The 13,351-nt window shown below is 49.3% G+C and overlaps 1 protein-coding gene across 4 annotated transcripts in view; it reads right to left on the bottom strand.

Annotated features, from left to right (window-relative positions):
* Positions 1 to 13,351, bottom strand: part of MORN5 (MORN repeat containing 5) — a 34,513-nt gene that overhangs the window by 17,928 nt on the left and 3,234 nt on the right. For 2 of the 4 annotated variants that reach the window (XM_027556179.1, XM_027556180.1), the window contains exons 2-4: positions 13,049 to 13,196; positions 11,273 to 11,384; positions 7,537 to 7,668 (exon numbers count right to left, since the gene is read on the bottom strand). In XM_027556179.1, the coding sequence (XP_027411980.1) occupies positions 7,537 to 7,668; positions 11,273 to 11,384; positions 13,049 to 13,196 (392 nt within the window). The remainder of the gene's footprint in view (positions 1 to 7,536; positions 7,669 to 11,272; positions 11,385 to 13,048; positions 13,197 to 13,351) is intronic. The other 2 variants (XM_027556181.1, XM_027556182.1) reach the window with 1 other exon arrangement.

Raw genomic sequence — 13,351 nt, 5'->3', positions numbered from 1 at the left:
GCTGTGATCTTGGGTTCAATCCCTGGTGCTGCTAAGTCGCTTCAGTCGTGTCTGAGTCTGTGTGACCCCACAGATGGCAGCCCACCAGGCTCCCCCGTCCCTGGGATTCTGCAGGCAAGAACACTGGAGTGGGTTGCCATTTCCTTCTCCAGTGCATGAAAGGAAAAGTGAAAGTGAAGTCACTCAGTTGTGTCCGACTCCTAGTGACCCCGTGGACCGCAGCCTACCAGGCTCCTCTGTCCATGGGATTTTCCAGGCGAGAGTACTGGAGTGGGATGCCATTGCCTTCTCCTTCAATCCCTGGTGAGGGAACTAATATTCCCGCAGTTGTGCTCAAACCCGTGCAATTTCAAGCATATGCTATGCTATGCTAAGTCACTTCAGTCGTGTCCAACTCTGCGTGACCCCATAGATGGCAGCCCACCAGGCTCCCCCGTCCCTGAGATTCTCCAGGCAAGAACACTGGAGTGGGTTGCCATTTCCTTCTCCAATGCATGAAAGTGAAAAGTGAAAGTGAAGTTGCTCAGTCGTGTCTGACTCTTAGCAACCCCATGGACTTCAGCCTACCAGGCTCCTCGGTCCATGGGATTTTCCAGGCAAGAGTACTGGAGTGGGCTGCCATTGCCATTTCAAGCATGGGGCCAGCCAAACAAAAACTCAGGCCTGAGAGCCACTGATTTGAGATCTCTAATGCTTAAGCTTTTAAGCTTTTCAAACTTGGCAGTGCATAAAAATATAATGGCCTGCTTTTTAAAATATTTGTGTATGTATTTGGCTACTCCAGATCTTAGTTGGGGCATGTGGGATCTAGTTCCCTGACCAGGGATCGTACCTGGGCCCCCTGCATTGGGAGCGAGAAGCCTTAGCCACTAGACCACCAGGGAAAACCCTGTAATGACTTGTTTTTATTATTCAAAATAATGTTGTCTATACGTGCCAGGGATTGAATTGCGAATAATCTTTTGAAGAATCTAAGCGGCTTGTAGGCAGGTCCTCTGCCCACTGTCTGCTTTTCTTTCACAAACACTGAATCACCTCCAACTGGCAACCCACTCCAGTGTTCTTGCCGGGAGAATCCCAGGGAAGGGGGAGCCTGGTGGGCTGCTGTCTATGGGGTTGCACAGAGTCGGACACGACTGAAGCAACTTAGCAGCAGCAGCAGCAGCACTGGGATCTGTGTGAGACACAGGGGACATGGTGCTGAATCAGACACGACACATGGTTCCCACCCTAAAGAAGCTCCCTGTCTAGTGGGGGAGCTGGGCAAACAGAGATACTTCTGCTGTTGTGGGCTGAGTGCTGTGAGGCTTGTAGGGGACCGAGGAGGGACATCTCACCCAGACAGGGTGGAGGGAGGGGTTGGTCAGGGAAGGCTGCCTGGAACAATGGTCCTGACCCTTAAGGAGGTTGTGAAATGAATTTAGTGCATAGCAACCAGCATTTTTTAAAAAACTGAACAGAAAATATCGCACATCTCACATACAAAGAATACATGTGAGTGTGAGTTTGTGTGTGTCTGGGTCATGATGCAAATCACTCTGGAAGCCAGCCAGGGTCCAAAGGTTTGAGAGCCACAGTTGGAGAGAATTCTTGCCTGCTGTGCTCCCCAAAGCCTGGTGCGCTGCAATGCTCAAAGACTTTTGGATGAGTGGGAGGTGGGATTTAAACTCTAACCTCAATCCAGCAGTTGGGACTGTCCTTTCCTGTTAAGGAAGACACACTCATGGGACTTCCCTGGTAGTCCAGTGCTTAAAGATTCCACTTTCCAATGCAGGGGGTGTAGGTTCAATCCCTGGTCAGGGAACTAGGGTCCCACATGCCATGGGGCATGGTCAAAAATTAAAAAAAAAAAAAAAGAAGAAGGCACACTGAGAAACCCAAGGCTAGCAAACCTGGATCTGTCAAGGGTGCTCACAGCCTAGCAGTTGGCAGCTTAGCCATCCAGGGTTTCCTCTCTGCCTGCGTGGTAGTGGTGGGGAAGTCAGCCCAAGATGGGGGAGGAGTAAGGCAGTTCAGAACTGCCTGAAGGAGGGCGGAAGACGACCCTTCTGCTGGTCCCCCAGCCTGCGACCGCCTGGGAAACAGTGTCCGTGGGTTCTGACCCACCCAGGTGGCACGTGCCTCAGAATAGCAGTGGCTCAGGCCGCTGTGTTTACTCTGGGATGGCCTCAGTCATCCATCACAGGCCCACGTGGCCAGCAGTCCCGTGCCTCCAGGATGCCAACAGGAAGCACCGTTTAAGGGGCAGATTGGACTCAAGGGAGGAAGGGCCCCGGGCGGAAGCAGAAGATGGGCAGAAGGTCACCACAGTCCCCAGCAGGGTGAGGTGAGTTCAGGGTAATGACCAGTTCGCCACCAACAGAGACTCCCTCTTAGTGGTTTCCAGGATACTCCAAACTTGATCCATCCTATAATATCAGGACCAAAATACCCCTTGGCTACCTTTCTCCTCCATCATAGACTATTAAGGTTGGAAGGACCCTAGAAATTATCCAGCCCAACCATCTCATTTTACAGATAAAGAGAAAGGGGCTCAGAGAGGGAAGGTACTGGCCCAGAGTCAGCCAGCAGGTGACCCAAGGAGCTGGGGCCAGAACCCAGAAGCCAAATCTCCACCCCACCACCCTGGAGACATGGCCCTGGAGATGCCCCTCTCTACCATCTTGCTGGAAGGATCTCCCATCTCCTCTCTTTTGGCCCCTTTTCTGTATGTAACCAGAAAACTCTTTCTAATGGATACATCAGTGACTGCTTCGCTTGACCCTAAACTTCCCTGCTCCCCAAAAGCCCCCCGTGATCTTTCCTCCTGCCCTCTTGGGTCTCCTCTACTGCTCGTCTTTGCCTGACGCACTGGTGTCTCATGCTCCTGAAGGACCTGCAGCCTCCTCGATGTGCATCGGTCTCCCCATCTCTAACCCTTTGCACATGCTCTTCTCTCTGTTTTTAACACTCTTCCCAACCCTGCTGCACCTGTCTGCTCTTCTTTAGGTTTCCCATGGGTGGTGGTGATTTAGTCTCTAAGTCATGCCTGACTCTTGTGACCCCATAGGCTGTAGCCTACCAGGCTCCTCTGTCCATGGGATTTTTCCAGGCAAGAATAGTGGAGTGCATTGCCATTTCCTTCTGCAGGGGAATCTTCCCAACCTAGGGATCGAACCCGAGCCTCCTACATTGGCAGGCGGACTGTACACCAGGATAAAGGACTCCAGGAACCACAATTTCTGTTTCCCAGTCACATCACACATTTTCATGCCTCTGCGTCTTTGCCCATGCTGTTCCCTCTGCCTGGAATGCCCTTCCCCAACAGTCCTATTTATGACACCCCCACTCATTCTTTAGGAGCCCTCACTTCTGGGACCCTTTTCCCTGACTGACACCCTCCATCTGGGCCAGGTGATCAACTCCTCCCTTCCACCCCCAGCCATCATCCCCTCCTGCAGGGCACACATCACATTCTACTGTGATTAGATGTTTCTGGGTCTGTCTCCTCCACTAGTCTGTGTACCGGTTGTATTGTACCACAACCGAAGAAAGATTATGCTAACACACAATGCCCCAGAGCTCTGGTTCTAGAGAATTTCTAGAGAATTTCTGCTGCCCCATCTCCCAGCTAATTTTACAATTAGTCGAACAATTTTGGGAAATGGTATACATATATCTCCCTGGTAGAGGTTGACAGTACACATTCATTCCTTGATTTACCTGTTTCACACACAGTTAATGAACACCTACTATGTGCCTGGGTCTGTGCATGGTGCTGGGGCTGTAGCAGTATGCCAGGTTTTAAGCAGATTTTTTTGCTTCCTTTTTCCTGTAACTTTCAATCTTATTGATCCCAAAGTTTCCGTTCTCAAGAAGAAGTGGCCTCACCAAGTGATACAACGATGATTCAACTGAATTGGAAGTGGGAACAGTCACCTGGCCGCTTTGCTCCTTATGCCACGGAAACAACAGGCAAAGAAGGGGAATACATTTCTGGCTGGAGTGATAGGTCTCAATTGCTGGAGCGGGGGGAGCTGGGTTGCTGCTACACAGCTGGGGAAAGGGGATGCTGTATGGAACCCAAGGGGGCTCTCTAGGGCAATTCTTAGTTCTTCCACTGCCAATAGTAAAAATGAATGAAAACTAAACCAACCAATTAAACAAGCAAAAAAGGCAGGACCAGTAGGGATTCAGAAACCTCAAGAATGAAGATTTGGGTTGCCCTACAGGCTCAGGGAGAAGGCAACGGCACCCCACTCCAGTACTCTTGCCTGGAAAATCCCATGGACGGAGGAGCCTGGTAGGCTGCAGTCCATGGGGTCGCAAAGAGTCAGACATGACTGAGCGACTTCACTTTCACTTTCACCAGTTAGAACACTAGACTGACTGAAATGCGGGCGGAAAGCAAATGGAATGTGGAATTTATAATGGAAGAAGGAATTTGTAAATATTAACTGTAGCCTCATGACCAGTTGAGCTTCCCAGGTGACACTAGTAGTAAAGAACCCAGCCGCCTGCCAAAGCCTGAGACATATGAGATGCGGGTTTGGTACCTGGGTTGGGAAGATCCCCTGAAGGCGGGCATGGCAACCTACTCCAGTATTCTTGCCTGGAGAATGTTATGGACAGAGGAGCCTGGCAGGCTACAGGCCATAGGGTCACAAAGAATCTGACACGACTGAATCGAACTTAGTATGCATGCATGACCAGTTATGGAAAGAGGACTGTATCAACGGTACAGCTTTTTTTCCTTGCTTATGTGTTTATGTCTATCTATATCACTTATTCATCTATGTATGTGCTTTTATTAACTAATTTCTTTCTTTCCTCTTTTTTCCTTAATATTTTATAGAAAGAGTCTTGGCAGTGATGTGTAGGCTGTAGATTAGGCAGGACTGTCAAAGGATAATATCAATCAAAGACAGACACAATGTCCACTGGGTTCCAGGTCTCCTCTTTTAGAGGAGAAGGTGGGAGTCTCTTTGTATGAATAGGAAGGGTGGTTGGAACTTCTCACACAAAAAACCACAAATGTGTTATCTTTGCAGCAGAGTACAATGTGTTGGGATGCTGAGCAACAAAAAGCAGTGGATGGTGCCAGTTATGAAGCTACTGGCTCTCAGCTCCAAACCTACCTTTCCACACCCAGCTTGGCGATGCCGGGACTGGGACCACATGGAGGTCATTTCTCCTTTGCTAGCTGGTCCCCAGTCAGATTCGGTGAGGCAGCCAGAGGGGGAGGGAACATGCTCTTTCCTGTTTTGCTTGCCCGTTCCGGTCAGTGTCTCAGCAATGGCCTTTCATGTCAGATTTCCAGCTCTCCCCACACTTCTAGAATCGGCATCATCACTTTCTTTCCAGAGACCCCGCTGGGCAGTGCCCGCTCCTCAGAGGTCTGAATTATAGCTTCCTGTGGGGAGCACATCCAGCAACCTATTCTAATAACCCAATCTCTTCCCCTGCCCCCCACTGTTGAGGTGGTAACTGCTTGCAACTACTTTCTCATACCCCAATGTCTTCCTTTTGCTTTTTTAGTTCTCCAGTACTTATTTAATCAATTTTTTGATGTTAAATTCTTTGTTTTCTGACTGGACTCTGACTCGTACAAGTGGAGACAAGAAGACAGAGTTCCTGCTCTCAGGGATCTTAGCCTCTAGCTGGAGAGACATACGGTAAGCAATTCATTACATAAGTGAGAGTATTTCATTACAATTGAAATAAGGGTCTGGAAGGACAACTACAAAGTGTACCGGCATATTACAGGCCCTGAGAAGCCCTTCAGTAAGTACAATTGTTGAGTTCTACTTAACTCAGTATCTCCTTATTTTATTTGATCAAGAAACTTCAGGGGAGCCTAGTAACATCCAGAAGAATTAGCATTCTACACAGTACACTCATCCCCTGGAGGAGGAAAAGGCAACCCACTCTGGTATTCTTGCTAGAAAATCCCATGAACAGAGGAGACTGGTGAGCCACAGTCCATGGGGTCGCAAAGAGTCGGACAAGACTGAGCATGCATGCATGCATGCACATAATGCACTCTGTTCGTGGAAGATGGAAGTCAATAGAGAAAAGTCCCAGGGACTTGTAGTGCAGGCATTTGCCATGTTCCCCAAGGGCACCCAGTGGGTGAGGGGTATCTCAGCTCCAGGATTCAGCTACAACATCAGCTGACAATTCCCTTTGTACTTATTTCAGCGCTGCAAAGCAAATTTCCGATCATCATTGAATTGTTGTTGTTCAGTTGCTAAGCCATGTCCGATTCTTTGCGACTCCGTGGACTGCAGCACTCCAGGCTTCCCTATCCTTCACTATCTCCCAGAGTTTTCTTAAACTCATGTCCATTGAGTTGGTGATGCCATCCAACCATTTCATTGAATTACTGAATAAATTTCCCTGCAAGAAGTAGAAACCCTCATCAGCCAACCCAGGCCTTCTGGTCTACCTGGCAGTTTCTTTCACAGTACACAGTAGAGTTTCTTGACCAGGGTATTTAGAGGAACCATCAACCCCTAAAACCATGTGCAAAATGGTGTGTGTGTACACATGAATATTTGTGTGTGTGCATATGTGGGCATTTTTTGAGGGGGAGGGTTCATAGATTTTGTTATTCCTAGTGGAACTGTGACTCTAGAAAAGAGAAAGGTTAGGAATCATGGTGTTAAAGGAAAATATTCTCATTCTTATTTGTACACTGCTCTCTTGCAAGTTTGGTCACTGTAAATCAGTCCTTCTCAGTTTGATCAGCTTGTGTTCACTCACCAAACTGAGGTTCTGGATCCTCCAAGGTACTCCCCTGCTTGAAGAGCAGGCTTCTTGGACCACATGGCATCACTCACTTTCCAGGCCTTTACCTGTGCTGTTCCTCTGGCTGGAAACCCTCTTCCCACACCTTGGGGTCAACTCCCCATCATTTTTTGGATCTCAAGTTGGCTGTTTCCTTCTTGAATCCTCAGGATGTCTGGTTCTGGATTAGGTACCACTTCTTTGTGCTCCCACAGCATCACTTCCATCTCTCTGGTACCCCACCCCCTTCTCTTCTACTCTTACCCTTCATCTAGGGCCACTTTTTCCCATTCATTGTGCTTATGCCATGATGCAATTAACTGTTTATAGTGCTTGTCTGCTATTTGCCAAACAAAGAGTTGGACATGACTGGGCAACTGAACAACATCAAGAAGCTCCATGAGGAAGGGGTTTGTGACTAGTTTTGCCCTGCTTTGGTGCCCAGACTAACAGAGTGTCTGGCATACAGCAGGCACTCATTAGCTGCAGGGAAACATGTAAAGATGGGTACTTGAATCCTTTCAGTGCTACACTTATGATCTGTCACAGTTAGACCTCTAACATCCTCTGCCCCACTCTATGACTAGGTATAGACTTGTCAGCCATGAGAATTCCAAAGAGTGAAACACTCACACGATCAAGTTTGGTCTTTCATCAGCAGAAGCTTCTTTCCCACTAAATGCATGAATGTGTGTGCACGCATGTGCACAAACCTATGTGTGATGAGAGAGGAGAAAACATATGCCGCAGAGTTTGGAATAAACATACCTGCATTTCTCAGAAAGCGATAATTATAGTCCTTGACTATCCTCGTGTTCGGGTTATAGAAGCCGTCTCCGCAGTCGTAACAGCCTGGAGGGATCTTTCTAGGTGGGTCCATATTGGTGAGTTGAGAGATACCTTGAAAGGATATCAGGGAGTGGGATGAATTAGGAGACTGTGATTGATATATACGTGTGTATGTGTGTGTGTGTGTATATATTACTATATATACACACTACTATATATAAAACTCTAGCCCTATAAATTAAGCTGCTAACATCAGGGGATAAGAGGACCTGGGGCACTGTCTCCCAGGACTGGGGACACTGGAACTACCAGGAGGAAAAGAAGAGTCAGTGCACCTTTAAGGTCATGACTCCTGTGTGTCATCTCTCTTAGAAGCTGAAGCCTGAGAAAAGGGGATAAGGTTGGAAGAAGGAACTTCCTGGTTTCCTCTTATTTGTGGTCTCTGTAATTCCTTGTCCTCTGGACTGAGGGGGATGCTTTGAGCACAGCACCATGCTCACGGCTCAGGGTCCCGCCCAGAGCTGTGCTCTGAGGTTGGTTAACCATGATGAGCCGGGACACTATGGGTTGAGGGTTACATTCCACGCTGAGCACTTCACAGCCATTCTCTCCCTGAAGCCTCCTGCCAAAGGCCATCTCACAGATGCCCAGAGAAGGGAAGGGTAGCCTTAACCCTCCCCACCTCCAACAAAGCCTGCCCCCGAGGCTTAGAAGGGGGGGTCTTCAGAGGGGTGTGCAGAGTGACTTGGGAAGGGAGTGGGTACTTCAGTGGGTCCCTGAAGGAGAAGGTGAGGCTGCAGGAAATCTGTGCACCGCCTCGAGACAGAGGCCTGGTTTAGCAAAACCTGTGCTGTGTGAGTGCTGAGGGCCCAAGGCCAGGAGCTCTTGGCCTACAGGTTTCAGCTGGGGTGAAGAGCCTGTGACCAAGTCATCACTACCCCACGAGGAATCATTTCCAAGGTTCTTCAGTGGCATCAGACTGGCAGCTCTCTGAAAGCACAGACTGTGTCCTCATAGCTCTCGTTCCCCCAGGATCCAGCCGGTGGCTGCCACAGGGCGTGCGCTCAGGAAACGTCTGTGAAGGTCATTGCTGTACGTACCCGAAGTGCACCCCATCACCTCCCACTGCGATGTCAGTACTATTACTCCTGTCTGATAATAACTCTTCATTGAACACCTACTATGTGCCAGACAATGTGCTCGGACACTGGTGACACAGAGCCTTTGCCCTCCAAGAGCTCACAGCCAGCCCAGGAAGACAGACCCTTGTGACAGAGCTCGGGGAGGGGATCATGGCTGCTAAGTGATTTGTCATGGGGACACCTTACCTGGTCTGGGAATTCAAGGAAGAGCCCCAAGAAAGGGGCATTAAGCTCAGACCTGAAGGATGGGAAGGAATTATCCAGGTGAAGTGAGAGGGTTAGAGCATTCCAGGCAGGAGGGGGACTGGCAGGAAAGAGCATGGTCTCTTTGAGGAACAGAGAGCAAGCATGGTGAGGGAGCAGAGAGAACATCCGGGAAGGGCAGCGAGCAAGGGGTGAGGCTGGGGACCTCACGGGAGCTGGAGAACACTGGTCGTTTTACTAGCGTGGAGCCTCACCTTCACGGTAGTGAGGAGGCACTAGGGGCTGTGTGGGGGTGGGGGGCTGGTGGCAGTCAGATCCACAGTTTTCAGAGATGGAGGTGAGCACAGAGGGGAGAATGGCCCAGAGGGGGTCCAGTGTGGATCTCAAGAGTTCAGATAAAGAAGGGGAGAGGGTGAGGGTCTGGAATAGTGCAGAAGGGATAGGATGACCACCTGATGTGAACAGCCGACTCACTGGAAAAGACCCTGATGCTGGGAAAGATTGAGGGCAGGAGAAGGGGGCGACAGAGGATGAGATGCTTGGGTGGCATCACCAGCTCAATGGACATGAGTTTGAGCAAACTCTGGGAGTTGGTGGTGGACAGGGAAGCCTGATGTAACTCTTTGCAGTCCATGGGGTTGCAAAGAGTCAGACACGACTTAGCAACTGAACAATAACAACAAAAGAGGCTGAAGAAGCTCAGCTTGGCCCATGGAGATGCTCAGTAAATATCTGTTTAATAAACAAATGAATGGATATATTTAGAGGCAGAATCCACAGGACCAGGTAATGGACTGCACACTTACGGAGGAAGGAGGAGTCAGGATGAGGCTTATGTAGGGGTTGGGGTAGGGTGGGAGTGATGGTCTCCAGGGCAGCAGCCCTGGGGGTCAGTGGGCTGGTGGGCAGGGTAATGAACTCAGTGCAGACAAGTTGAGAGATGACCCTGTGGAGGTGTTGGGGAAACGGGATGCAGGAATCTGAGGCTCATGGATTTTGATTTCAACTAAATGAAGGCAAAAGGAGAAGAGGACAACAGAGGATGGGATGGCTGGATGGCATCACCAACTCAGTGGACACGAGTCTGAGCAAACTCAGGGAGACAGTGAGGGACAGGGAGGCCTGGCGTGCTATGGTCCATGGGGTCACGAAGAGTCGGACACGACTGAGCGACTGAACAACAACAACAAATGAAGGCTTAGATGTGAATCAACTTGTAGAGAGAAGATACAGAACAAAAACAGAAGAGGGCCTAAGCCAGAGAGCCGTGGTAAACCCCAGAATTAATAATTGGGGTTGGGGGGGGGAGCTGGCAAGGAGATGGGATAGGAAGAAAGTGGGAGGGTGAGGTGTCAGGGAACCAAGCGAGAGGAGGCGGCTCACCTGGTCACAAAGCCAGGGTCTGTGCTCAGGGCATCTGGACCCCAACCCCAAGTGCTTTCTGTCCTTGGGGAGTTGAGCTCCCTAGGCTCATCCAGCTATTGAGGGGAATGCAGGGACTCCAACCCCGACCTTCCAGCTCTCTGCTCTGTCAATGCCACCATACTACCTCTAAGTCAGGATTTTTTTTTTTTTTTTTACAGTTTACAGGTCACTTCCCCATATTATTTGTCTGGGCTGTGCCTAAATCTTGCCTCTTGAGGTTCAGCTGACCTCACACGAGTCTCAGAAACACAGAGGAGCCCCTGAAGCTGCCACTCTCTGGATACAGACTCTAGGCCCCATTGTCCCCCTCTGTGATGGAACTTGATTTTTCCAGGGAGGCAATGTGATGTAGGGACCTCAGAGAGGAAGACATGGGCTCCCATGCGAGCTCTGCCACTCGAAACATGCTTGAGCTCCATGGCCTCAGCTTCTTCCTCTGTGACATGGGACTAGGAAGCTGACATGGCAGGGTCATCTGGAGATTCATTGTGACAGAGATGACAGAAAGCCTCACCCAGCCCTCGATACACAGAGCACACGGTCCATCAGGGATGCCCCATGTGTGTTGCAGCTGATCTGATGAATAACGGCAGCTGAGGTGTACCACGCGCCTACTGTGCATGCAAGACACTGCTGTAAACACTTTACACGTGTGATCTTATTTCTAAGACTTGTAAGGTAAATGAAGCTATTGTCCCATATTGCAGGGGGAGAAACAGGCTCAGAGAGGTGAGTGCCCTGCCCTTGGTCCCTGGCTGGTACAGGGGATCTGAGATTTGAGGACTGGTCTTTCTGGTTCTAGACCTTGGTCGAATCCTGCGGTCCTGCTCCTCTCTCCTCTCCTTTGGGTGGGTTACTTCAAAGGGACCCAACTCACTTCTTTAGATCCATCTTTCATCTCCCTTTCCATCTGAGTGTGAAGGGAAGTGAGGATGCTTGGGTACCTGCAGGCTTCAAGCCGTAGCAGATCTCGGTGTAAAACCTCCGATCGTAGCTGTCACAGTAATGCCAGTTCTCAGTGTCATACTGCAGGCCGTCTGAGAAGGTGTACGTGCCCTGGAAGATGAGGTGCACACACGTGGGTCTGAGGAAGCCACAGCCCACTTGCCAAGAAGGATGGAACTCAATGGAAGGGGTAGTGTTTTCATTGAAGTGATCACTATCACAGCTGCTACAGCTGTGGTGACTGGGAGGCATGATTGTAAGTCCTGAGTTGTGTGTCTGGCTCACTGTGTGACCTTGGGCAGATGACCTACCCTTGGTGGCCCTCGGTTTCCTCCCGCATTCAGTTGGAAAATCATGCTGTATGTTTAATAGAACTGATTCAATGAAATTCAGTGAGACAGTTCATGAAGAGCATTTAGCCTTGGGCTGGCATATAACAAACACTCAATACATGTTACTGTTATTCTTTTATTGTTATCATGGCTAGAAAGGTCAGGGCCCTCAGTCACAGCTCTTTGTCCAAACATGTACATTCGTCTTTTGCTGCCTTAGTGCTAAAGGAAGCCTCAGGATGTACACATTGCATTGGCCTGGGCATCAGGAAACATGGGTGGAAATTCCAATACTATTAATTCACAGGGTGACCTTGGGTAAGTCACATCCCTTTCCTGGGGCTTAGATTCTCCAAGCTGAAAAGCAAGGAGTGTTTCTTAACCTTTTTTTAGGTTATGAGCCAGCCCCTGTACCTACCCATAATGAAACCCATGAAAGTTATAGATTCTTTCTCTCGGGAAATTTGAGTTCCATATGCACAGAAGCTTTTGTATATAAATCAGGAGATTTCACTGACATCCTGAATTCTATCTCTGGCCCACAAATCCCAGGCTAAGAACTCTTGACTTAGATGACTGATAAGTCATCTGATTGTAATGGTGGAGTTAGGACTTACTGAGTGCCTACTGTGTGCCAGGTACTGAGTAGAGTACTCACACACACGGCCTCATTTATTCTCATAACCATCCTAAGGAGATGCCTCGTACTCTTGTGGCCGGCAGACTTGCAATCCCCCGAAGATGTCCACATCTAATTGTTGAGCCTATGAATGTTAACCTTACATGGCAAAAGAGACTCTGCAGGTGGGATTAAGTTAAGGATCCTGGAGTGGGGAGATTATCCTGGATTATCTATACGGTCCAGTGTAATCATACGGGTTCTCTTAAGAGGGAAGCAAGAGGGCCAGAGGGAAAGAAGACGAGACGATGACAAAAGCAGAGGGAGAGGAGATGTGATGACGGAAGTGAAGATCAGAGGGATGCATGGCCATGAGCCAAGGAATGCATGCAGCTTCCATGAGCTGGAAAAGTCAAGGAAGCGGATCCTCCCACATAGCCTCCAGAAGGAATGCAGCACTGCTGACCTGTTTTAGACTTCTGATGTCCAGAACTAAAAGATCAGAAGTTTCTGTCGTTTGAAGGCACTGGGTTGACAGTAATTTGTTACAGCAGCAATATCATACTAATGCAACTACTGTACTCAGTGTACAGATAAGAAACAGGAGTCTCAGAAAGGGTAGGTCATGGGCCCAAGGTCACACAGTTGGTGGCATAAGAGGATTCAGACTCATTATGGCTTCTCCAGGGGCCTTCTGGATAGGTAGGGAGAAGGTTCCAGAGCCCTGGAGATCAAGAGGCAGGAGAGGAGGGCAGCAGAGGAGAGGGCAGGGTGCCTGTTGGGGGCTCTTCCCATCTGAGGCTTTCCCCTCCCCACCTGATTACCTTTACAACCAACCCTTTCTCCCAAACCGCATCAAATCGGCTCCCATTGGGGAAGTACAAGGTTCCTTGGCCATGAAACATGCCGTCCTTCATTTCCCCAATGTATTTTGTTTCAGTTGGGAGGATGTATTCGGCGTCACCCTCCATCCTGTAAGGACAAAAAGAAGTCACTGAACCCTCATGGCAACTGGAGGGTCAGAGGTAGGGGTGCAGGAGAGCCAACACCTCAGGGTCCCCCGATGTAACTGTCCCTGCACTATTCTGTTCAGAAACAAAAAGGTTCCCCTTAGAACTCAGAAGTAA

Source organism: Bos indicus x Bos taurus, chromosome 11 (assembly GCF_003369695.1).
Source record: "Bos indicus x Bos taurus breed Angus x Brahman F1 hybrid chromosome 11, Bos_hybrid_MaternalHap_v2.0, whole genome shotgun sequence".
Classification (NCBI taxonomy): Eukaryota; Metazoa; Chordata; class Mammalia; order Artiodactyla; family Bovidae; genus Bos; species Bos indicus x Bos taurus.
This window is presented reverse-complemented; position numbering and strand designations above follow the sequence as displayed.